General features: G+C 42.8%; 1 protein-coding gene across 4 annotated transcripts in view; it reads left to right on the forward strand.

Annotated features, from left to right (window-relative positions):
• MITF (microphthalmia-associated transcription factor) overlaps positions 1-19,318 on the forward strand; it is a 50,692-nt gene extending 31,374 nt beyond the window's left edge. Inside the window, exons 1-9 of one of the 4 annotated variants that reach the window (XM_009868748.1) lie at positions 1,349-1,381; positions 2,501-2,728; positions 3,871-3,954; positions 5,071-5,166; positions 10,584-10,701; positions 13,160-13,216; positions 14,213-14,288; positions 14,755-14,902; positions 17,594-17,995. In XM_009868748.1, the coding sequence (XP_009867050.1) occupies positions 1,349-1,381; positions 2,501-2,728; positions 3,871-3,954; positions 5,071-5,166; positions 10,584-10,701; positions 13,160-13,216; positions 14,213-14,288; positions 14,755-14,902; positions 17,594-17,995 (1,242 nt within the window). Of the gene's footprint in view, positions 1-1,322; positions 1,382-2,500; positions 2,729-3,870; positions 3,955-5,070; positions 5,167-10,583; positions 10,702-13,159; positions 13,217-14,212; positions 14,289-14,754; positions 14,903-17,593 lie in introns of those variants that run through there. The other 3 variants (XM_009868733.1, XM_009868741.1, XM_009868756.1) reach the window with 3 other exon arrangements.
• The last annotated feature ends 6,401 nt before the right edge of the window (positions 19,319-25,719 follow it).

The following is a 25,719-nucleotide window of genomic DNA, read 5'->3' on the forward strand; positions in this document are numbered from 1 at the left end:
AGTAGATATTATAAATAGTGTAATATTTAGTGATGCACACTTGAGGTAAAGATCTTGGACTTTTGCTGGTCCCTCTCCTGGAAGACTGGAGGGTGGTTAAGAGATGAGTACGGAGAGGGGAGGATTTGCTCCATCCCATCACCCTGGCAGGGCCCATGGAGAACAGCCGCAGTGTGTGATGCCCGTGGAGAAAGAGGAATATGCAAATTCTGTCAGACAAGTCGGGCTTGTTTTTAAAATAAGATATTCAGTGATAAGTGTTTTGAAAATAACTCATTTACTGGTAACTTTATCGACTTGGAAGGTGAAAATTTATGTGAAAAATACTTATGTGGGTAATGTAACTCTTACCGCTGGTGATAGGAAAATTGATAACACAGTTTGGGACTGACAAAGCAAGTGCTGTGCTTGTCACAGCAGACTTCTCTATTGTGTTGTATTGCGATTTAGTGCAACAAATCAGATTAAACTCACTTGAAACACTCTTAAGTGTGCTTCCTGTGCAGCAGAGGCTTTAGAAAAATGATACAAGTTGGGCAGCTTGTGGTACTTGTGCTTGAGTACCGACTTTTCTCAAGGAGTTGGATAGAAAGGAAAGGTGTGGGGATCGTGCACAGCACCGTAACTGTGTACACGTACAGTTAAGTACATTTGGGACATACTTTAGCCCATTGTCAGCCATTCCTGAACTGGAAAACTTCTTCCAGCTGTAGCTTGATACCGAATTAAGGGACTGTGAAGCACCCGGGAGGCTGAGGATGTGGTTGAGCTTTTTCAGGTCCTTGGTGTTCAGCTGCAGGTTCTGGGTGACACAGAAGCTGAAGCCAGGGCTTGTAGTTTATCGTTGGGTTTATGCAGTGCACCCCACTGCCAGGGGATACGCGTTAGGCTCATAGGGCGTTTGCTCAGTTATTTCTTACTCTGTGCTTAAAAACTTTTAACCTTACTGCTAAAGAAAAACACCATTGTCTGTTAGTACGACTGGAACGAAAGATGAATAGCGAATTAGCCTTGAGCGAACTGTCAATCTGACTTTGATAGCCCATCGCTTAAAAGGTCCTTTTATGTTTATGAAAAAGCATGATGTCAAAGCCAGGGAAAAAAGATAATACCAATACTTAAGGCTAAACTTGCATAGCTTCCAAGAAGAGCCCCTGTGTGAACTGTTTGTTTCTCCACATGCGTGGCTAATTAGCCTAGGTTACTATAAGTCTGAGCAGTGGCGTTCAAGTTCCTTCTGCTGTTTTGGGGGAGCTTGTTTATGGTGCTTCCGTGTGTGAATCCCTCAAACTGGAGTAGCGCAGAGCAAAGGATATTGCAGTTGCTTCTCTTGCAACCCATAAGTAATATGCTGGAAATGCTTGAGTATAATCATTATCAGGTGAGTTGTTATTTAAAACCTGTTGCTAAGGCGGCTTACAATGTACAGGAGATCCTTTTTCTCTGATAGCTGGTATGCTTTAATTTAATTTCTTCCACAGAAATAAGTTTGGGGCATATGTGGTCACTTGTAACAGCAGAAGTCACTTGAATGAAAATGTTTTGAAACAGAAAAACTCAGACTGTTATTGTATTTCAGTTTGGCTTCTGCCTTCTGATGAAAACATTAATGGTAAAAGAAAGGTGACAGAGGATTTCCAGGATATGGTGAAAATTTTCGATGAAAAAAAGAAATTACCTTTCTCCTGCTTATTTAGGATACGTGAGAATAGATTGGTATGAGGGTTTTTTTCATATTTTGTATATAAAAAATTCAAAGTACTGAAAAGCTTATCTTAAATACAAAAATAGTTGTTGCTGAGGACAGTGATTGATCTGAACTGAAACACTTCTTTCCCTGCATCTTATCTGAATAATGTGTTTATAAACAGTCTGTCTTATTTGTGTATGAATAAGGCCATGCATTCGAGATATAAATAATATGTAGGCAAAAAAGAAAGGTATATTCCTCTTATTTTTTTTAACCAATGCATTACTTTAAAAAAAGCCAAACACCAAAACCTAAAAAACTAAAAATAAACCTTTTTATTTCTGTTACTTGGTAATTGATAAAGGATAGCAATAAATCCCACTTGGTTTAAAGTGGTAGCTACTAACAAGTAAAGTGATTCCTGCAGCACAACTTGTTTCCCCAAAGTTTAATGAAAACTTAATGTTGCAGTTGCTGAAGGTCTGAACGCGGAACCGTCTGTTCTGGAGTACCTGTATAAACTGGAAAACGTGGGTTGTGGTCTTAAGTGGGAAATGTCGCGTTGTAGAAAAACAAATAGAGCTTCTTGGTTTACTGTTAACAAGTCAATTATTGGAACACCAGCTCGCAAGCTGATTTCTTTTGAGTGGATTACCAAAGCGCTGTTGACCTCCTCGGAGCTGCCCAGGTTTGTGCTCTCAAGTCCAATGTTGAGCTGGTATATGTGTCAGAAATGTATAGCGCCGGTCGGTAGCACGGATGGCGGTGACGTGAAACTATAAAGCGCCTTTTTTGAATTGTGTCGTGCAGGTGCAGACTCACCTTGAGAATCCAACCAAGTACCACATTCAGCAAGCCCAGCGGCAGCAGGTAAAGCAGTACCTCTCTACCACTCTAGCGAATAAACATGCCAACCAAGCCCTGAGCTTGCCGTGCCCGAACCAGCCCGGGGATCATGTCATGCCGCCCGGAACGGGGAGCAGCGCGCCCAACAGCCCCATGGCCATGCTCACCCTCAACTCCAACTGCGAGAAGGAGGTAATACACGCTCTCGCTGTGCCTATTTTTTCCTAAACAGGAATTGCACTCTGCTTGCTTTCTGTGTTAAAGCATATTTGCTCGTTGCTGTTATGTTCTTGTTCTTTTTCTGAACTGTTCCGTTAGCTTTGAAAATGCGGCAGCTATCACTGTCTCCCACATGAATATATATTTGCATAGAGCATTTTAGCAAAAAACCTGTGTTCCTCTAGCTTCCTCTTTTTTGAACTATTTTAGCTGGTTTATGCTTATTAAAACTACTTTTTTCCCCCCCTCCTCTCTTGCTTAAAGCATGCAGTGAGTAATTGACCTTTGGAGAATACAAAGCAGTTTTGTAAGCTGTAGCTTTCTGGAATAATGTTGTTTATGGCTCATTCGTGTAGAAAGAGCAAAGAGCATAGCAAAAATAACTGAAAAACACAAAGCTTTTTGAGATATTTTAGGTATTTTTACGGTAAAATTTATGCAAGTCTCTTGGTTAGCTGGAAGGCCAGATTATCCCAGCTAATATACCCTAAAATGTTACTGATTGCTGCTACATGATGAGCTCAGTGCAGCAAATACAAGATTTCACTAGCGTATGCCTAGAAATCCTTCACAACCTTGTCTTAATCTTTGCTGGCAAGGACGCGGATGGATGTGATGTGCGCTCAGGTGCTGAAGGAAGATAATTTGAGAGATGTTAACAAGTGTGAGAATCATGTCAGTGTTTTTGTAACATGACAAGAGAGACAATTGTAGAGCTCCTCATATCCTCTCATCCTCCCCCTTCAAGCCTTTGTGCCAGATTTTTAATACGGATGCACTCTGTGAGGAAAATGTTATGCAACTTTGAGAAACAGTTACTACAGAACATATTTTGCACATGCAAGAGAAATTATTTGTGCTCCATAGCTTCAAAAGGAATGAATATCAAATAGTTCCATCCTATCGTCCCAGTTGAACCTAAATATTTATTTTTTTTTTTCCCCTCAAGATATTTACCATTTCACTTTGCTGTGTCATCGGGCACGTGTGTGCATGACACTGTTTCAATCGTGCTCTTTTTGGGACTGAGACTGTGCCATGAACTCAGATCCATGCTTTGCTTTTTCTTTTTCTTTTCTTTTTTTTTTTTCTTCTTTTCCTTTTTATTTCTGCAGGGATTTTATAAATTTGAAGAGCAAAGCAGGGTTGAGAGTGAGTGCCCGACTCTGAATACACACTCACGAGCGTCATGCATGCAGGTACTGGATGACACAGGAGTTGGAGCACAGGTTCCCTTTCTAATGAGCATGTTTCTTTGAAGTTATGTTGAAGAATAAACTTGACCAATACTGTTTTTAAGAAGCTGAGCATAAGATGCATTCAAGCAACAACACAACTGTGTTGTTTGTTAGCATCGACATCAAAAGTGCATTAAGGCCTCTGAAGGAGGGTTGGTGCTTTTCCAGCGCTTTTAACACAGTAGAAGAACATACCCACCGTGGTTTCATTTCAGGATATCTTTTCTAGTGCAATTTTCCCAAGACTGCACGTATGTGTTCTTGTCTTAAGTGTTTCTAAGACCACATTTCCATGCAGATCACACTTGCATTTAAAAAAAAATATATATGAGAAGGCTTTAATCAGTCTGTAGTTATTTGTGCTCAGTAGTCATCCTTCTTTTTTTCTTATTTTTTAAATATGGGGTTTTTTTTTGTTTCTACTAGCAGACTTCAGATATGGGCTGTAACTATTAGCTCCTTTCTTGCTCTCACTTCCAGTCAGTGTAATTCGTTCTGATCACGCTTTCTTGAGCAGATACAAAAATCCTGTGTGCTGCAATTTCTACCATCAACTTTATGCATTGATTCTGTAAATGACTGGCACTTAAGCTCCTTTATTTTTTTTTTTTATAATGAACAAAAAGAAAGTAGTCAATCCTGTAGGAGAGCTCAGAGCACCTGCGTGGGTGCTTTGGAAGCCTCTTTCTCCTGACCAGGCAGGAGCTTATGGAGGCACCTCCAGCCCAGCCCCAGAAAGAAGATGGTTTGCACCCCCCAAAATCATCTCTGATCTGCTCTTGGGTGGTGCTTCCTGCAAGGGTGTGTGAGGAATGTGAATCCAATGGATTCTGTTGTTGAGGGCAGGCAGACTTCGTTCCTCTCCTTCACTCACAGGAGCCAGGGGCTCAGGCATTACTCTCTGTACGTGGGTTTTGACCCCAAAACTGGAGGAAAGAGGCAAAACTGCCCAGGCAGCTCTGCTCGAGCCCGTGCTGCAGAGAGCCGCTGTGTGGCTCAAGTGCTTTGTCCGGCCTCTGTATCCTAGTGCTTCCGATAACTGCTTTGGTTTTTCTTTGTCCACCTCTCCTGCTGCAGATGGATGATGTGATCGATGACATAATTAGTCTGGAGTCAAGCTACAATGAAGAAATCCTCGGCTTGATGGACCCAGCCCTGCAAATGGCAAATACGGTACAATGGTCCTTTCCTTCTGGATTCCTCCTTAAGTCTAATTGTCTTTCCTTGAAAGAACCCAAAACTATAGGATGACTTTTTTTTATTTTCCCCTAGAAAATAATGTCTCAGAGTGTAATTCTTTTTAAGAGCGTAAAGTACACAGTTAAAATGAAAAACATGGATTTAAAAATGCAAACTTGAGGGAATACAAAGGACAATTTTGTTTTTCAGAGTTAAGTCAGTTCATGAGAGAATTGTAACAGAGGAGTGAACTGGACTAACAGGGGTGTGTTCATACCCATTGGTATTAAAGATCTCTGTGGATATTATACTTGGCTTCAGAAAACCTAGAAAGAACCTCTGGCACCCCGGGTTCCTGTCTCTTGTGGTGTTCAAGTAAGAAATTACTTGCCATGCTTAAGCATGTACTAGCGTCCCTGTCCAGTTTAACTGTTAGGTCTGATATCACAGCTTTAGCTTAACCTGATTTCAAATGGAGAGAAGTCCCTAGCTAGGTGACAGCATAGATGTTACAAAATTTAGGGGAAAGAAAAAAAAAGAAAAAAAAAGAAAGAAATCCCAATCTTCAAAACAAACCAAAGGGAAAGGAATAAAGAAGTTTAAAAACTGAATGAAGGAAGGGGACCCAGGAAGCCTGTGACAAAAGACAAGAAAGTCACGGAGCGAGGGAAGGCGCAGGTTACCTCCGAGCTGCTGTTTCTGTTTGCTGGTTCACATTGCTGTGAGCATTAATGTAATCGTACTTCTGGCATAATCTTATTTTGATCTTTTGTAGAGAGTAGCTCCAGTGAATTTTTTTTTTGCCTTAGGCTTAAGTGCTGTTAGATCTGGCCGAGTAGATGTCCGCCAGAGCTGGCATCTGTTTCTTTTTTATCTAGTGCCAAAATTTACAGCTTACAACATAGCGTTGATTTTTGTAGCCTGGGTTTGCGTTTGCTGACAGCAGTCGTCTGATGTCATGTTAACCTAGTCCTGCGTGCCCACAGATTCCCACAGCCCTCTCAAAGACGTGATGTGTGCCGTAAGAAACGGCCCACCAGCATCCCTTGCTAAATATGCCCTTTGAGTAGTCGGAGAAGAAACTGTGGAGTCGTACCAGAAAGAACGAATTTCGCTTTCATTTAAGATGACAGGAAAAGTGAGTCTGTCCTCAAATTTGAAAGGAAAAATTAAAACCCCCTGAAAAAGATAGTTTTCAAGATAGTTTCAAAATAGTTGGGTTTTTTATTTTTTTTTTTTTGGTGGGGAGATCAGGTTCTTCTGGAGTTCTTTCTCTGAAGTTCTATTGGATTGGGACCCATTAAACTAGAGGGGACTTGGATTTCTTTTTGCTTTTCTTCCTCTCTCATTCCACAGGGATCCCAGCAGTAGCTCTTTCCAGTAGCTCTTTCCTTCCAGGCAAGGCTACAACGATACTCTGCAGTCTTCTGGTGCAAGGAGTCCGTGCAGTTAATGTTTAGGGTAGTCTGCATCTCTCCTGCTTGCTGTGTGACAACAAGCCTTGTAAAGACTGCGTGATCCGTGTTTGCTGTGACTTTCAGCAATTGCCGCTGTGTGTGGTGAAGTCTGTAAAATAAGGATACAAAACAGTAGAATTAGGACTTCTATATGAATATATTTAAATTGCTGGAGCAGGATTCAGCTCTTAAAACACACAGCGTTTTACTAATAAGGAATTAATGTCTGTAGACTGAGCTAAATAGAGGTGGAAGAAATTAAGAGAGGAAATGGTCTCTAAAGAGACGCAACCTATAAATAGCTGTGCTGAGACTACAACAAAGGCTGCTATTGTTCCATAACCAACAAAGAACAAAAGAACCAGTTTGTTACATTTGGTAACAGTACTTAATTGATAAGCAAAATCAGAGATTTCTGTGTAAAGCGAGCTAAGGGAAGTTTCCAAGTACCTCTTAATTTAGAAGGGCTCATTGCAATCAACTGCTTGTGTAAGTGTTTGTAAATTTTGGTACTGGGTCACAAGTTAACTGGCTTTGCCTCTGTGGTGAAAGGTATCTCAAAATGGTCATTAGTTTGCTGAGAGGGTTTTCTGCCTAGATAGGACCAAGTAATTGAACTGCTAGGTACTGTCTTGCATGCCAAGTTGAGATGACAAGTGATGCATCCACCTCATCGATTCTAGCAAGAGTCTGACGTGGAAAGTACATGCATCTCCACTTCTAAATGTTACTTTCCTGTGGAAGTTAAACTCCAGAAACAGAAAGGAGTCTTATTTCAGGGACTGTTGCTGAGTGTGTGCTTAGTTAAGGGAGCAACACAGTATGTTGTAGGCTGCATGAGCTGCGGAAGAGAATCCATTCCAGTGAGTACTGATGCCTTAGGAATAGCCTTGCTGATCATGCAGCTGATGTCGAGGTGATTTTATTTTGTAATGACCTGAAGGTGGGTGCTTGTTCTGTTGGAGTAGTGGAGGAGAAAGGAAACCTCAGACTCCCCTGAATGTGCGCTGTGATGACTCTGCAATAGTAATTACCATTTTTAAAAATTCTGGTTTATAAAAGCAGGTATTAAAACCAAACAAAAAAAACCCACGAAAAACAACAAAACTCCCCCACAAACAGACCAAAAAAATCACCAACCAAGCAGATGCAAAGTGATAGGAAGGCTGAAATTAGTTTTGCTTGGTATGTTTATACACCTTGTGAAACGCCATGACCTAGAAATATGAAATCTTACAAAATAAGGTATTTTAGATGATGCTGTTTAAATTAAGATAAGAAGCTGAGCCTGGCATAAGCCACTCATCCTTCATTTACTTTTTGGGAGAGTGAAGGTGGATGATCTGAGTGATGCTATATTGAAATGTCTTAGCCAGAAGTAGCTAAGAAAGCCCTAAGGAAACCATATTTAGATCAGAAACATGCTGAAATTGGGAGAAGACAGGGATGGAGCCTCCTTAGTGCCAGAAAATTCCACTTCTCAAAGGTTTGAGACTATCTTCCTAATGAGATGGCTGTGGGAGTTTTGCTGTTTTCCCATCCCTTTGTATGTGGGGAAAGGGATTAAAGACTTGACTGCCTTAATAGATTAGAGCTGAAATGTTTGCAAACAATGAACAATGTTTGGTTTTTTTGGTATCTTCCAATAGGACACATTTGAAAGAAATGTCTCAGTGTCACTGCATTGTGTCCATTATAAGCTTCTTAAGGTTTTTTGTTTTGTTTTGTTTTTTCCCAGTAGTGGCAGGTTTTGTGAGCTCACAGCACACAAACCGACTTCTCAAACCAACACCATCAGCATAGAGGTCCTCTCCCCTTTTCAGTTCCCTAAACCCTGAGCTGATGGATATTGGTCTTACAAGTCAACTCATTTATTCCTCTGGGACCTGGAATGTAATTGTGACCAGAAGATGATGCTGCAGTTTTAACCTACCTTCAACTGTAGGCATTCTAGATGTGAGAGATGAGCTGAAGCGTTAGATGGACTTTGTATTTTCCCGTAAAAAGAATTGTATAAAGTTAGCCCCAAAGATGTGACTTGCAGCCATCCTGGAGAAGAGGCTTCTCAGAGGCTCGTGCTGAGCACAGACCATAGATGTGATCACACTTGTAGTAAAAGGTTAAAACTGTATCTTTACCCTGTGGAGTTCAGCTTGCTGGGAAAAGTAGTCAAAGGAAAAAGCCTTCACTCAGCTCCTGGTTGGGTTCCTCTGGTGCTTGCAACTTCTGCAGGACTTCAGTGCTGCTGCCTCTGTTACTGTCGCCTGTTGTGGTGGTCGCTTGCACAGGTCCTGTTTATTTACATGGCAATCTGGCACAGTGTTGACACCTTTGGGGAAAACCCCCCAAAATTACAGACTTGTTACGACAAGCAGGGTCCATCTTACAGTAGGAGAGGCAGCTTGATGACCTTAGCTGTTCTCCGTGTTTCATTACAACCTCACTGTTTTACCCAGGCTTGGAGATGCTATTTTCTAGATTTCAGGGAGGGGGGAAACCAACTTTTCTTCTTTCTTTTTTTTTTTTTTCATTCCTTGAAATTCCTGATTAGATTTCACATGTCTGCTTTTGAACTTCAAGTCCCTGGGCTACAAACAAGGTCTTTGTGCTGCCTCCATGCTTAGGAGCATGAATAGAAGAAGCACATCCAAGTCAGAAGGGTGCGTGACGCTATTGCTGTGCCTGTGTCATGGATGCGTTTGAGGGGCCAGAAGATACAAGGGTTGGCCTTGTAGAGCAGTGAGAGTGTGTGGTCATCCTGACGTTAATGTGGGTAGGTCACAACTGGGACCATAGTCTGTGATGGACAGCTATGACCTTAGATTTATTATAGATGTTCCTTTTTTCTTTCTTTCTTTTTTTTTTTTCTGGTGAGAATTCAGTTATATTTTTCCTCTGTCACTTAATGATTGAATCGGGGGACTTCATTTTTGTTGTTGGCCCCTGTCTGTTCAAAACAAGTATCGGCATCGCTTCTGGCTGGTGGTGGATGTGTGTCAGTTTTGCTTCTTATGGTAGCTCCAGATGGCAGAGAAATTTTCTGATGTCTCAGTCTGGTGAGGACCATCAGCAGGACTTTAATAGTCCAGGCTGTGACTCACTCCATTGTATTTAACAGCATTATTTACATGGATGTAAAGTTAATGCTTACTCTAATCTCTGCAGTGTCTTGGAGGAATTGTTTTTTCTTTGCAGCAAAGAAGTATTGCCACTCAGATAAGATATCAAGTGTTTTATAGCTGCCTTTTGAAAACCTAGTTTGAAAACAAGAGAGTTGGGTGAAATAATCCACTTAGGATAAACGTAAACTTCTTTAAATGCTTTTCAATTTAAAGGGATAGCTTTGATAAGTATTGTTTGAATACACTCCTATTTCTGCATAAATCTCCTTGAAGATAAACAAGAACAGCAGAATGAACAAGTAATCGAGGAAACTTAATGGAAAAATAATATTCCTCCTACTGATGTGCCTTCTTGTTATGTAAGGCAAAACTCAAGTTAAAGTAAACTTAAGTGTTTTCTGTGTAGGTAGCTTTCAAATCACATGAAAAAACGTGTTTGATTAATACAGTGTTCTTTCTCAAGCATGTGACAACTTGCTAAGTAGTTCCACTCATGTATTCCTGGAAGAAGGGGTGCTTCCTCCGGGGGAGTCTGTAGGATCTTTGAGATATTTTGAGTAAGAGAAGCGAGGGGGGTACAGATGTAATAGTTTCATTGAAAAATAAGGAGCAATATGTTGTCAGCAGGTTAACTCTTCTGCATATTCTTGAGGAGAGAGAACAGAATTTTCCTGGTGTTGGTGCTTTTATCTGTGACTTTTGCTGACCTTAGCGCTCACTCTGCACGTGGAAAAGAGCACAGATTTCTTAGCAGATCCCAACTCTGTTCTTCTGTACAAAGCTTTTCATGAGGGCTAACCAAATGATCCTTTCTCTTGTTTATCTTTTCCAGTTGCCTGTGTCTGGCAATCTGATTGACCTTTATGGCAACCAAAGCATGCCTCCTCCAGGACTAAACATCAGCAACTCATGTCCAGCTAATCTTCCTAATATAAAAAGGGAGCTCACAGGTAAATATATCTAAAATACTACCTTGCAGCAATAGTACGACTGTTTGGAATTGAGGTGATGTTGGATATAATTTCCATTATGGGAGGGAATATATGGATGAATAGTTACTTTTTGCTTTGCAGACTTTATTTATTTTTTTAGCAGACGTATTAGCCTGCAATGCAGTTGTGCTCATGTGTGGGTGTTCGCTGTGACAAGTTAAGAGAAAAGTCCTTAGTTGTTACAGTCAAATCTGCACTTGGAAAACATTGTGCCACAGGAAGCTTCCATGCATCTCTTTCAGAGTTGTTTTCTAGTTTGGGCTTATTGTTTGCTCTGTCAACACCAAACTAACAACTTCACATCTGCAGTCTGTGTGGGATTCATACTGAGGAATGCTACTTGTTGGGGCTTTAATTGGGGAGGGCAGAAATGAACAAATAACCTATTGTAATATGAAATCTGGACACCTAGATCCTAAAAAAAATAAAATTAGACACTCAAAAGAGAATATGCATCTCTTAGGGTGAAAATGAAGTATCCTGTAAAGCTCTTGTCGTCTTCTTCCAGCAGCGCTCTGAATAAGCTGCGGGAGGCGGGGGGAAGAACATTAAAAGCCTCTTTCTCTCAATTACATATATACAAAAGCTAAATAGTTCGAAGGAAGAAATGAGTAGTTTTGTATTCTCAAGCGTGCTTTATTTTTTTTGCTGTTCTGCTTCACTTGAAAGGATATAACCATGTGTAGGGCACAGTGTACAAGGCAAGTTTGTCCGCAGGACGAACGAATGGAAATCCACTCTAGAACTGATGCCAAAAATCATATTTCCCAGCAATGGCTGTTGTTAAGCCCAACAGGGAGTTGTACTGTACGCAGTATGGTAGACACATAGTTTCTTTCTTGTCGTCTTTCTTGGTTTCTGTTGTGAAAACTCACAGGCTGACTCAGTTGCAAAGCAGGTTCCGGGGCAAAAATTCATTTAAGTAGAGCAATTGTAATAGCTCAGGTGTCAGCTTCTCGGGAGGAAATGCCACATCTCTGAGCTGGCGGATGTTTGCATTTCTGTGACTGCACAGAATTTGAGTTGAGCGCCAAATGAAACGACACACAAACTGCACAATGATTTGTGGCTGTTAGGGAGTAGGGGGGAAGAAAAAAGCTTGTACAGCAATGGAACTATGCAAAGAGGATGTGGGAGAGGATGAGAACTAATCAAAGTCCTGCATTGCAGAGAGTTGCCTCCTTTGTAGAAAGTGGCTGTAGACTGAAACTACACATACAACTTCTCAGGTATCCAGAGTGGGGATCTTAACAGACTTTTTGGGGGATCCTTTGGGAGTTTAGCGTAGAAAAGGTTATGTCTCATCACACCGTGTATAATAATGGGATAGCTCTGTGTTCTAAGTGACAAAGTAGTAAGCTTCCAGTACTCCAAGGGAAACACGTCACCTGTTATTTTTTAATTGGATGGGACATAATCTATGTCTCTTAAAATAATACAGGAAAGAAACTTTTTGGAGTCAGTGAGGGGTTTTGTTTCCACAGTGGAATATGTGATAATAGATCCTATACCTGTTCTTCCTCACTGACTTGCTGTGAAACTAAATAATGCTTGCTACTTGTGACATTTAAATAGAACACGGCAAGGATCGCTGCCCTCAGGTTTTTCAAAAATTAAAATGAGTATAGCAAACATGATAGTGCTTTAAATTGCTCCAGAAATGTGAGATCAATGAGAACTGAAAAGAGCAAAAACAGTCAGGCTTTTGCCTAAACTATTGCATGCTGAAGCCTGATACTGAGTGCGCGAAGAAAGATTGAGTTCTGAGTTGAGGAGACAACTGATGTGCGGCACGGTTGCCGTTATTTGTCTTTTAACTTTTCCTGAAGCGAGGCCCATCATTTCCTAACGTTGCTGTGAATAAAGGTGTTGCATTTTTCCATCTTTTTCTCGTATAACGAGAACAGTCAGCGCAGCTGGACATAGAATATTTTTAACAGGTCACGTAAGTTAATACCCTGCAGCCTCGCGGTGGTGCACGTGCCGCAAAAGGACACGTAGCCTTAATCCTGGTGAGTTAGAGCCTCTGGCTCCTGGCTGCTCCCATCCCGCGCCGGCAGCAGCTCACAGGCATGCCGCTCCTCTGGTTCCACCACCGGGCTGTACGTCAGCGTTGCGTTTTGGCAGGTCGTTGTGCTGGCTGAATCAGGGCCTCTGTGGGAAATGGTCCTGGCGCGGAAGTCGGCCGGGGAAATATGGGAAGAAGAGATGCTCCGCAGGTGCGGGAGGGGGCAAGTTCAGCACTCGGAGCTTGCTGCACGGGCCCTTCTCCCTCCTTGGGAAGGGTGGAATAGTTGCTGTGACAAACATGGGTCAGGCTTCCCGCGCGAATGTTTTCGCAGGCTGCAACTCTGTGTTTGAATTACTTGAATTCTAATTGCCTCATTCACATGCACAGCATGTATTTTTCCTACAGAGTCCGAAGCGAGAGCGTTGGCTAAGGAGAGGCAAAAGAAAGACAATCACAACCTGAGTAAGTTTTGCTTCATCACGTTTCGCACTCATTCTGGCAGGGCTTTTGGGCATTAAGGGTTGGAACGCCGGTGTTTGAAATCTAAACGAGACACTGCGTGTAGCATGTATTACCAGTTCATTATGTTATGCTTGTAAATCGAATATCTTTAATAGTTGTGAAATATGTGCTTAAATCTATTGTTGAATTTTAAATTCTCTTTTTAAAATAGAATGTTTTTTCAATAAACCAGATGAACGGGTGGCTGTTATAAATGGTATTACTGGAAACAACATTTGATCCAGTTGCTTTTAACAAATCCACCTTGCACAGTTTTGTCTTTTTTTTTTTAAGTAATCTAAAATCTTAGTGTGCATCCTCAATGTGCCAATTCTATAAATTTTGTTTTTGAAGGGAACACATTTCCAAGTTGGAAGAAAAAATTAAAATAATGATCATCTTACAACTTAAAGGATCCTTAAGTTGTCCTTTTATACTTTATGCTACTTGAAAAAAAGAACTGTTTCATGCCTTGAGCTAATCAGAAGCCTCTTCCATTGCATGAAAAGCTAATGCAGTAAAATTGGTATTTAATTTTGACTTTTCAATCTTCAAAATGTTGCATCTGGAGGAGTACTTGTAAAAAAAAGGACTATACATTTTGTCCCTTTTTCTACTATGGGATTTCCTTGAGCATCTGCGTTTTTTTTCTCTGAATTTCTGTGATACTTTTCCCTAGGGAGACATTCACTTCTTAGCTGAGTCCTGTGCTAGCACAGCCATCCTGGTTTTTAGGGTCTCAGTTTAACTCTTCTGCTTCAGCAGTCTCACATTTTTACAGTATAGACAGAATTTCTGTCTTTATATGTCCGTGTTTATAATAAGTTACCTTGTCACTGGATTTTTAAGTTTAGGCAAATATTTCAAAGGCACTTAAAGAAATCTTTGGTGAAATACATCGTATGTGGTAAAGGAATGCAAATACTACTTTTAACATTTGTGCTGTTTTTCCTAAAGTTGAACGAAGAAGAAGATTTAACATTAATGACCGTATAAAAGAACTAGGCACTTTGATACCCAAGTCAAATGACCCGTGAGTATAATGTACCCAAGGAGATTGTGGGAGGGAGGTGTTAAAATAAAAAAAATATATTTGGGGAGAAAAAGAATTTACCAAAAAAACCCTAAACCAAAGACATACAAAAACCACTGAATTTTCTTGTGTGATCTTGGCACTCCGTGACTGTGGAACTGCTTGAAGGTTCCATTATATTTTGTGAAGATTGTTTTGGGGTTTATCTTTTCCGTTTTGGAGCTCGATACCCTTCAGGGCTGGCTTCAGGCTGCTTCCCAACAGCTGCACTCCAGCCCCCTCTAGTGCATTTCAAATGCCTTCTGTATTCATAAACTTGAGATAAATATTAGGTAGGTGTTATGTATAATAGAAAGTGTAATCATAACTGCCGGTATGAAGTTAATGACTATAAAATAAAGCCTCCCTGAGAGCCTTAACTCTTCTTTTTTTTCTTTTTTTTTTTTAAATTGAATTGATTTCAAAGGGATATGCGCTGGAATAAGGGAACGATTCTAAAAGCATCGGTGGACTACATCCGTAAGCTGCAAAGAGAACAGCAGCGCACGAAGGAGCTTGAGAACAGGCAGAAGAAGTTGGAACATGCCAACAGGCACCTGCTGCTCAGAATACAGGTTTGTTGATAAATAAGTTGCAAATGGTCTTGATGTTGTGGAGTGTAACTGCAAATAATGGTCGCTGAAGCTTGTTTGTAGGTTGGAAGGAGCTACTGTTTTCATTAATGGTGAGTTGTCTGCAGAGTTTTTCTAGGGGAAAGAAACCCAACAGGATACATCAGTTAAAAGAGGGGGGAAAAAAAAGGTAATAAAATCCCAGCACTATAGTAAAGTGCTTGTGGCTGATCTATTAAGTTGCAAAACATAGTATAAAAAAGATTTATATGGTAATATTTTGTTTGGGTGCCAGACCTGAGGAATTCAGACTTCTGTGTATCACCTGTTTGCTAGTAGTGATAAAATTCAGATGTTTGGGAGTATATTCACTTTTAGTTGTCTTGCTTCTGGAGGTTTTTTGACCTCTAGCTTTAGTGCTTATTTGCTTTTCTTCTGGAGTAGTTTTGGACATATGAAATCATTTTGTTTTGCTTGTGGGCTTTCTAAACTGCGTGTAGACCAATCTAGGCCCTCTCTGTCAGAGCAGCTCTGCAGATTGCAGTCTTCTGCGTCTGCTCTCGTTTTCCTTCTCTCAGTCAGCCTCTCCCTGATGCTCTGCAGGAATCTGTCCTCTCTTTTCTGGTGAAGGGGAAACACTCTTCACAGGACAAAAAAAATGAGTAGGGAGAGCAGTATTGGCAACAGACACTACAGCACCATATCTTGAGTTCCCCATAGGTATTCTGGGGACTGGCAGCTGTATTTAACGTTGAAGCTGCCCTGGCTTGTCTGAGAGCAGTTGCGGAAAAGCAAACCTAACGTGAGAGCTCCAAAACGTTTTGCAGCTGTTTTGTTTGTTTTGTTTTTTTTTTTGCCTGAGCTGCTGTGGTTGGTTGTCTTTTGTTCCTTGAAGTCTGGAGGACTGTAAAGCAGTTCTACACTGAAAAACAGTAGGTGTATGAATACGTTTTCTCCATGGGTTGTTACCTCACTAGGTTTGACCAGGTTCCCAATAGCCTTTTACACAGAGATTTAAAGGTGAGAGCTCCATTAATTCTTTTGCCTTCGCCACAAGCTGGATAGGAGACCTTAGTCTCGCAGCCTACACAGCTTTTGTTGTCAACTCTGTTCTCCTGGTGGGCAGAGAGCTGGGTACCCACGCTTCTCCATAAAAGGATAATTAATTTATATCTAGAATTGGGTGTAGAACACGTAACAGAGACAGTGATGTCGCAAATATTCTCACGTTGCTGCTTACCTGCGGTGTGAACAGCTGAACTCAGTCTGGCTTCTGGGTCAGGAGACCCCTGAACCATAGCACAGCTAATCCACAACAGAGAAAATGAACCTAGAAGTACCTGAGAGTCAAGCGTGGCAGTAAACAACTTTAAAATAGAACAGGCTGGGGTGAGCTTCAGCGCAGTTTTTGTACTTTATTGAGCAATATTTGCTAGAGTGAGATGATAAAGGTGTGCAACTCTTCTGCAGAGCAACATCAAGCAGTGGCATTTCAAAGCTAAGTCAGATCACTTTTCAAGCATCTCTCATCTTCCTTTGCATTATCTATCTGCTCTGGCTCCTTCAATCAAAGTAAAATAAGAACGAGACCCTTGAATAATGGGCAATGCATCTGTCAGCAAATAACTGGTGTTTTCTTTTTTTACGTCGATTCTGATTAAGCACAGAATAAGGAACTCCTGATTTTGACATGTTAGCTGATGGAAGAAGTGCCTCCTTGTTGCACCTTCTCCGTTGATCTTGCAGTGTGCCATTACAAGCTTGTTGTCTTAGCTTGAAAATGGAAAAAAGGCTATTAATCAACCTCAGCAGTAGGAATATCCAGAAGCAGTACAATCACAAGAGTGTCTGTGATTGCCCGATGTAATGCATAAGTAGAAGCAAAACACCTCTCTTAATGCTGCATTTGAGAAAGGGCATTTTAGTGAATTCTTCCATTATCTGTCTTCAGTCAAGTGCATCTGTATGATGAAATGTGAAGGTGTGATTTTAAACTCCTCATGAAGATTTGTAGAATCCTGGCTCTGTGTGAAGTCTAAAGCATTCCTGTGCCTTACTGATAATTTTTCGGTGCGGGAACAATGTTGCTTAGTTTTGGCTGACCATTTCCAGTTCTCCCAGTCCTGTAGAATGAGAAATGTCCCTGCCGGGACCTCAGCAGGAAACAACAAGCATCATCTAGACGTGCTGTGCCTTCACGTATGACTTTTTGTACTAACTGTACACTTCTATTTGATTTTTTCCCCCCAACTTTTAAATGCTTTCCTCACCCGACCTGATGCCCAGCTTGCCTCCCATGGCACTGGTTCGAGAAGAGGCCCGAGGGAAAAACGTGTCTGTTCTACAAGGTGCTGGGTTTTGGCTCTGGTGTAGGTGTGCGATAGTGTTCACCCACCTCTACAAGAGACTATAAAGTTCAGGTGAAAATCTGTAGGGCAGAAGCATACCAGGTGCAAACCCTTGTCACTACTGGAAGGGGAGGAAACTGTGTACTGTGGAAGTGTAAGTCACGGTACACAAGAGCAGAAGGTGAAAGATTGTGCTTTCAGCGTACAAGGTGCAAACCCTTGTCACTACTGGAAGAGGAGGAAAGTGTTTGTGTACTGTGGAAGTGTAAGTCATGGTACACAGGATTGTACTTTCAGAATTTTTACTTTTTTTTTTTTTTAATTTGTCCCTTATCCTCCTTCACAGGAACTTGAGATGCAAGCTCGGGCACATGGACTGTCCCTGGTCCCATCTACAGGCCTTTGCTCCCCAGATATGGTCAACAGGGTCATCAAACAAGAGCCCGTACTGGACAACTGCAACCAAGACATCATGCCGCACCACACAGACCTGTCTTGCACCACCACCCTCGATCTCACCGACGGTACCATCACCTTCAGTGACAACCTCGGAAACGTGACTGAACCGACTGGCACTTACAGCGTTCCTGCAAAAATGGGATCCAAACTGGAAGACATCTTGATGGACGATACCCTCTCCCCGGTCGGAGTAACTGACCCCCTACTTTCCTCTGTGTCCCCTGGAGCATCGAAGACGAGTAGCAGGCGGAGCAGCGTGAGCATGGAGGACACCGACCATGCTTGTTAGCATATCCTTGGCACACCTTTCATAAACTGCTTTGTTTCTTGATCAGTAGATTAAATAATTTACCTTTTGTAGAATTTTTTGATTTTTTTTCCCCCTTGCGCTTCTTCAGTAGCCCAGTGTGTGTGTGCGTGTGTGTATATATTATATATATAGGATTTTTTTTAGAATTTTTGTGAAGAAACTTGTATATTCTATTTTAAAACTACCAATGCCTCCAAAATATTGTACAGTGTATGTACAGTATCTGTGAACTGGATTCGCCAAGAACTTTGAACTGGTCAAATCTACTCAAAGCAATAGAATTACAAAATGAAGAGTCTGTTTCTACTGGGCAGGGAGGGGCGAACCGTAGAATTGTAAATGCAACCTATTTACTTGGAAACAAAATGTAAAGTCAACGAATGTAAAGAAACCAAAAAAAAAAAAAAAGTCCAATTTGTAATTGTATTAATTGAATAGTGCTGCCTTAACGACACAGTGTCCCTCAAACGTTTAGTCTTGACGCGACAAGTGTTTAGGGGAAAAATAACCACCCGACTCCACTCAGAACAGCAACGAAAGAAGAAAAAGTGTTGAGACACCACGGTTGTGTTGGTTGTGATATAAAATGCCGTTGCCGAAAATTGCAGGGAGACGTGAGTCTCTCTCTCAGAGTGCTGTTCAGTTTGACTCTGAGCTGATTTGGGTTTTCCTTTTTGGTCATTGGTTCAAGTTTTTCTCTTAGATTTCTATTTCGTTTTGTAACACGCGTTGATGGCTTGCCAACAGTTAAGGGAGCAGAAGCACTCTAAGTTGGTAAACACTCTTTGGACAAAAAAAAAAAAGATATTTTATCAGCTGGGCACATTATGTTGTACATATCTAATTGGCTTTTTTTTTTTTTAATTGCATTGTACAGTTTATTTTGATTTGCATGGATTCCTTAGTTATCCTCAACTTTTTGTTTTAAATATATTTGTATTTCATTTGTAAGATTTTTGCCTCTTAATATTGCAACAATTTTTTGACATTTTTAAAACTCATTGGAAGTTTTCTGCGTTCTTTGTAAACACTTGAAAGGAAGCTTTTATGCAGGGTTCTGTGTTTTAAGAGAGATTTTGAAAATATTTTGTATATTACAGTCTCACTTTGAAAATGTTTTTAAACACATTTAAGGTAGAGTATAAATTTAGATTAGGTAATAAAACAACTCTGTAGAGAAACTGAAGTTACATATTTATTTTTAGTGATACAGAAACAAGTAGTAATGTGCTTGGAAACATAACTATGTAGTTAATATACCCGTTATAGTAATTTGTGTTTTATTTCAGCACTGGGGCTGACGTAAGGAAAAAAAAAACCAACAAAACCACAAACAAAAGAAACAAAAAAAAAAAGAGTAAATTACTGTATCTGCAAATAACTGTTACTTGATAACAATGTCATTAATTTTTAACATGCAACAATGTTGTAAAAGTAGTTCGGTGCATTATCTACTCAAGTGTAGTCCTATGCAATAACGGTAGTTATCCTTGTATTATATCAAGCCCAGGTGTTCTACAGAGGTGGCACGTGGTGTGTGACGAGCTAGAGGGATGGAACGGGTTTTTCTCCCTAGCAGCCTCCAGCTGGCTCGCAGGCAAGCGGATCTCGTTCGGAATGAAGTGCCTTAAACTCTAGTTGTAGTCTTCCTCGACTAGCACTGACTGAAGTGTGGCGTAGGAGAGAGCTTTCGGGTGACGTTTTACAGGGCGTTGAGGTGTAGCCTGGTGCCTACGTGTTAGGAAACAAGAGCTTCCCGTTCTCCTTTGTGCTGCGCTGGAAATTGCGTAGGATGAGCGAAGCGGTTGGTGACTTGAGGGCCAGTTGGACAGGCTTTGTAAGGAAACCTCGGTCGCAGCGGTTATTGTTAGGAGTCAAATGTGAACTGGGTAGCGATGGGACGGCTGGGGACGACGTTGGGAGTTCCCGTAGCCTGCGGCGTGGCTCGCCGAGCTTTCACCCAAACGTTTCCTCACGGAAGGGTTCTTGAAGGGTCCCCTGCCCAGCGCTGGTCCTCCCGGCGCTGATGGTGAGGGCCACAGGGCTTGGTGGGGATGCAGCTCGCTGGTACGGCACTCGGGGGGCTGCCTTTGTGTCGCTTTTTTTTTGTTTTTAAATATTTTATTTTTAAAATGGCTGCTGCCGCCTGTGTCCAGCCGTCTCCATTTTTGCTTGAGCCGCGAGCTGTGTGTTAGCGTTGACGCAACCCTCGGGGTTGTGGCTCTTGGTTTTGTTTTTTTTTAACTTTATTTTTTTAAGGAGGAGCTGGAGTTAGATTTATAATGATGCCTCTCCCCCCCCACTCCCACCCCAGACAGCTTTTGGGAATGTGTCTTTCCTAGGGTAGTGAAGCTCTGGCCCAGGGCACGACCTGGAAGCCATCGTGGTCCTTGGGCAGGGAAACGCTCCCGTTCCCTGCACGACGGCTGGGCCGTAGTGAGCTCCGAGTCGAGGATGCGGGTACAGGCTTCTGGTGCTGCATCTGGTAACGCTGACAGGTAAAGAAAATCAAGGCTGTGAAACGCTCGTAGCTGTAAACACGGGTCTGTGTTACCCTTCCCCGTTAAAATGGGACAGCTCTACAGCGTTGTACAAAATCAGGGTGTGCGCGCTTGAGTGTCGTAGCTGAGAACCACTGAATATCTTGAATTAAGGCTTTTGGTTTGATGCCCATGCTGGGCAATCAGAAATTGGTGTCTAGACTGTGGTATATAAGTATTTTTCAAGCTTATCGTGAAACCACTGGTACTTGCTGACTTTTGGTGTTTGGCTATGTGCTGTGCGGAGACGAGTTAGGATTCAAGGAAAAACCGTTACATCAAGAGCTGGATTTCTTGATAAAAGTCGCTGTGGCCCCAGCAGCTGTGCTGTGTGTTCTCCCCACATTGTGTTGCTCTGGAGTAACACACAACCCGGCTGCACCCTGCTCACTCTTCACCCCGTGCTCCCTTGGGCTCCAGCCCTCCCCTGAGCTTGCCCACCCTTTGAGTGGAAGCGTGTGGACGCCGCGGTGGGGACGTCTCTAGGAGACACGAACCTCCGGGCAGGTGCTGACTGGAGACGTCTTCGTCTGTTTGCTCATTGTGGAGCATGTGGCGGTGACATTTTACGGGGGATCAGTGGCAGAGGGCAGAGAGAGCGGTTACAGGGCAGGATTTGGTGTGAACGAGGTGGGGTGAGATGGACAGAAGTTGTTGCTCAGTCTGGTGACAGTGTCCTGTGTGACACTGAGCCGGCGGTGGCTCCCCAGGCTGCCTACCAGTTCTCTCACTTTGCCAAAGCCACGCAACAAGCAGGAGTATGCAGAGTACCATGAAGTTCTTCCTTTTACTGCTTTTGGCCTATAAAGCAATATTTAACTCTTACAAACCTGTAAAAGCAAAAAGAAGGTACATAAGGAAAGCACAAAGCACAAAATAATGCACTTACATTTATGTTGTTTGACATAAAATGCACTGGGGGGGAAGCTGATGTTGATAATAGTATAAATACCTATATTTCTTGAAAAAGTGACATTAATTACTGCCTCTTGCTATGATGCTTGGTACTGTAATGTTGATATTCATCTGCTGTTGACTGCAGCAATAATTTGTGTATGGTCCATAGCACTGTAAATTATGGATCAATATTAATGTATCCAATGAAATAATTTGAACTGTTGTTCTTGATAGATGGATTAAAGCATTTGGTTTTTCACATACGTCTGTGTAAGCCACTCGTTTCCCGTGTAAGTCAATCTTGTTTTTCTGTGCATTTGAAGTCCCAGCTGGTGTTCCCGTGTTTGTGACTCGGATGTGTCCATGTCCCTGACCTGGTGTCAGTCAGCGACCCTGCTCGCACCAGGGCTGTCGCCTTGTGTTTGTGTTGCAGGAGGATGGAGCTGTGGGTCCACATCCTGCTTGGGCTTTGCAAATACACACCGCAGCGGGTACCCCCAGAGCTTATGGCCCAGGGTAAGGAGCAAAACCGGTGGTCTTGGAAAATTGTCACTGCTTTCCTCCTGTCCTGTGGGCTCTTGCCTTTCACCTCCCTCCCCTCTCAAAGCGGGGTCTGCCTAAAACCAACCCTGGCCACATTCTCTTCACCTCCCACCGGCTGCCCTCTGTCGGGAACGAGCTGGGTGAGGCCTCGGGGTACGGACACCTCTGTCCTGCTGTCACTCCTGCTGGGTCACTACCCCCAGCAGTCCCACGCAGAAGCACCTCACCACCTTCTCCAGCTGACCTGTGCACGGAGGGATCCCCGTTCTCCCTCTGCTCAGCCCTGGGTCACTCCTCTGAACCCTCCTAATGTGCAGACCCCTGCTCCTGGGTCATGGCAGGAGCTGCAGCTACTGCTGGTTGGGAACCGACTCTGCGGTCTTGTTTTGTCTCCCCATCTTCATTATTTCTCCCTGTCTGTTGTTTTCATCTTTTCTGGTCTTGTCCTTTTGACAGGCTGTCGCGTACTGTGCTCACAGCGTGGAGTCCTCACCATCTCTTTGGACGTTGCTGCAGCAGCAGTGGTGGTTTAGATGCATATTATGGGTTTTAAGCCCTGAATACAAACAGCAGAAGTTTTGATTTGGCCTGTCTTGAAAATCTGATACCTATTAGCAGTAGGAAATAGTTTATTCAGTTGCAATTAAAAATTACTAGCTGTCAATTTAAAAAACAACCAAACAAAAAATGCTGTGTGAAGCTACCTGACTCTGCTAGGAATAGAGTAGAAAAGCCTCGTGTCCTCTTTGTAGAAGATGTTAGAGATGAAGCTTTTAGTTGTTTCCAGCAGGCTTTGTAACGCTACTTCTTCAGTATTAGAATGTGACATTGTAGTACTGCGATAGGGAATCTATTTATCAGCAGCCTTGGAGGGTTTTAGAGGTATTTTGGGCTTCTTTTTGGTGGTCAGTTGTGCCAGCACTGTGTTTTAGGAGTAAATTTCTTGTTGTCGGGAGGAGCAGCTCTGGGTTTCACCTAAGCTGCAGAACCCAGGAGGAGAAGGAAGAAAACCTGCTGTGGGGACTGGCTGGAAGCAGTTGGTCAATGTGTGTCAGCAGAAAGGTGGTAGCAGGTCTGGTGAGAAGCCTTCTGGTTCTCTGTGACAGGCTTGGAAAATTCTGTGCGAGATAAGAAAATGGATGTTAAAAATAAAACTTCCAGTGCCTGGTGGGATCTGGTTTGCTGGGAAGTCTGGTGGCTGGGCTGTGGGATATTGCGAGTCTCGGCTGCGTGGTGCAGTGGCACGGCCAGACAGTGACACCGTGTCCCCATGTGGCACAGCCAGACACTGGCGCTGCATCACCATGTCCTGCTTTCCTTCTGCATCCGAGAGCCGGGCGAGGAGATGGTGATTGCGCTTCCTCAGTAAGCAGCTGCTGCTCCTTTTGCTGTTGCATCTGGGGGTAGTCCCAGCACTGAATGGTGATTGTACGTGCTGTTTCTCCAGATCCTTTGAAATGCACTTGCTTAAAATTGCAGGGGAATGACCTGAAAAAGTATCCCTGGCTTTTTTAAATCAGTAAAACTTAGTAGGATGCTGCCTCACAGGTTAAATGCGTGTGCACTGACCATCGCCGTTGTCTTTGCCTGTGATCCGAAGTGCATCCTTCCTTGAAACTGCTCCACTTTTAACTTTTTGAGAGCGGCTCTCTTAATGGGCATGTCCTGAGGCTTATGTCTCCACTGAGACCTGAAGCTGCAGGTTCTTCCTTTTTACAACTTTCTCACCTAGACTGCAAAGGAGCAAGAAGGCTTCTGTTCAAGTTCTGCAATGTTGAACATGGATAGATTCCCTGGAGAGAAGGCAGCTCCCAGCCCCCTTGGCTGCCGTTCTGTTACCCCATCCCCGTGCTTCCCAGGGCTGGGGACACCCAGGCTGAGGCACCATTGTGCTCAATGATGGGAAGATGAGGGAAATGATGGTTCCTGCGACAAACCTCTATGTTAATGCTGTCCAAGAGCTGTGCAAGGCAAGGAGAAGGTCAGTAGGATGAACCTGGGCATGCAAAGCATCTAAATTTCAATTACTCCTTTGATGTATTTCTAAAAATCACCACAAGGTTGATGTGCATGGTTGTGTGTTGCAGATACCATCTCGAAGCTGTGGGAGAAATCCTTAATGCCTGACACATCTGCCGTGGGTGGAGGAGGCCGGGGGAGCTGCGCTGGGTGTCTGGGGTGGCTGTGGGACACTGTTGGAGGCTTTGGGAGCTGGGCACAGCCCGCCAGCGGTCACCTTGCCACAGCCATCAGTAGGTAGGGCAGCTGCAAGTATTTGGGAGGGAGGGCAAGTGCCCGGCTTCAGCATGAAACCCAGTGTCGGAGCGAGGTGCCCGTGCCGCGGGAGCAGGGCTGGGCGCTGGTGGGGATGCAGGGGGTTTGGTAGGTGGGGCACACGGCCTGAGGTCTTGCCCAAATGCTTTGCCTGCAGTGAGAGTTAGACCTTAATTAAAGGTCTCACGTGGAGCCGTGTCCTTTCCAGCCGGCCACCGAGCTTTGATGAGGGCAGATTTCCCTCGGCCGGCACCAGTCCTGCCACGGTCGTGATTTCGGCTGCATCCTGGCGCTGGTGGCATCCCCTGCCTTAGCTCCAACCCGGCACAGGCTGGTGAATTAAGGCGAGAAGTCATTCTCTCCGAACGCCGCGGTGTGTGGTTTTTACCAGTGGTAACGGCTCCAGACAGACAAGCACAGAAGAGTTGAGCACTTGTTGCGTCATACAAGGAGCAGGGCAGTTGCTGTCATGTTCCATGCGGGTTGTTTAGCCACTTCAAATACATTTAGTCAAAGTCTTTTAGTGTCTTCAAGGCCTCTGGCCTGATTCTCATTCTACATTGGGTACATGGAATGCTGCTATTGACTGGACATGAGTAATAGCTGCTTTTAGATACTCCTTTTCAAAAAAAATAAATCAAATCTCATATCTTTCTTTTTTTTTCCCTGCAATAAGCAGTTTATAGAGCAAATTGTTGCAAGAGAAATGACTTCAGAACGTGTAAATAATAAAATAATTTCTTGTTTTCTGACAACTAAAGTGATTTTGTTTGAACAAATCTGTGAAGAACTTGTGCTTCAAAGAACCTGGCTGGGTCCTGTACAGCTTTTCACTTTTCTCCTTGGAGTAATACGTCATTGAAGGTAATAAGAAAATAAGCAGAGATTTTAGGTCTAATGATAATAGATCCATTTAAAAAAAAAAAAGAAAAAAGAAGGAATTAAAGCTGAATAAAAGGAAAATAATTAAATTCATGCTAGACATGAAAAAAACCCCCACCCTGCACTGCAAACAATGAGGTGTATTTTAAAAAGTCGCTGTTTTATTAATAATACTTTCCACCTCCTTCCCTTGATCTTTCGATGACAAGCCTGGCAGAGGCACTCTTTATCAGACACTGAAGCAATTTAGCTGCTGTCATATGCCTTTCTTGATACACACGTATTAGTCACACAGCCGTTTTATGTTCTTTAGCATATTTTAGTATATAATTAAAAATGTGGCTGTCTGCTACTAAGCAACCAAGCATGTCAGGGGTTGATTGTATTCTGTCACCCATAGCAGAAGGGAGGGTAAAAAATAATAATCATGTGTTCACTTTTCAGTCTTAATTGTGCTCCAGCTTCTTTGATATGTTGTTACACACACCCCCCAGCTCTGGAAGATGGAGGCAAAGCCGATGTGTGGGAATGGCTGGGGGGGGGGCCCCAACCCCAACACCACTCCCC

Source organism: Apaloderma vittatum, unplaced genomic scaffold (genome assembly GCF_000703405.1).
Source record: "Apaloderma vittatum isolate BGI_N311 unplaced genomic scaffold, ASM70340v1 scaffold1000, whole genome shotgun sequence".
Lineage (NCBI taxonomy): Eukaryota > Metazoa > Chordata > Aves > Trogoniformes > Trogonidae > Apaloderma > Apaloderma vittatum.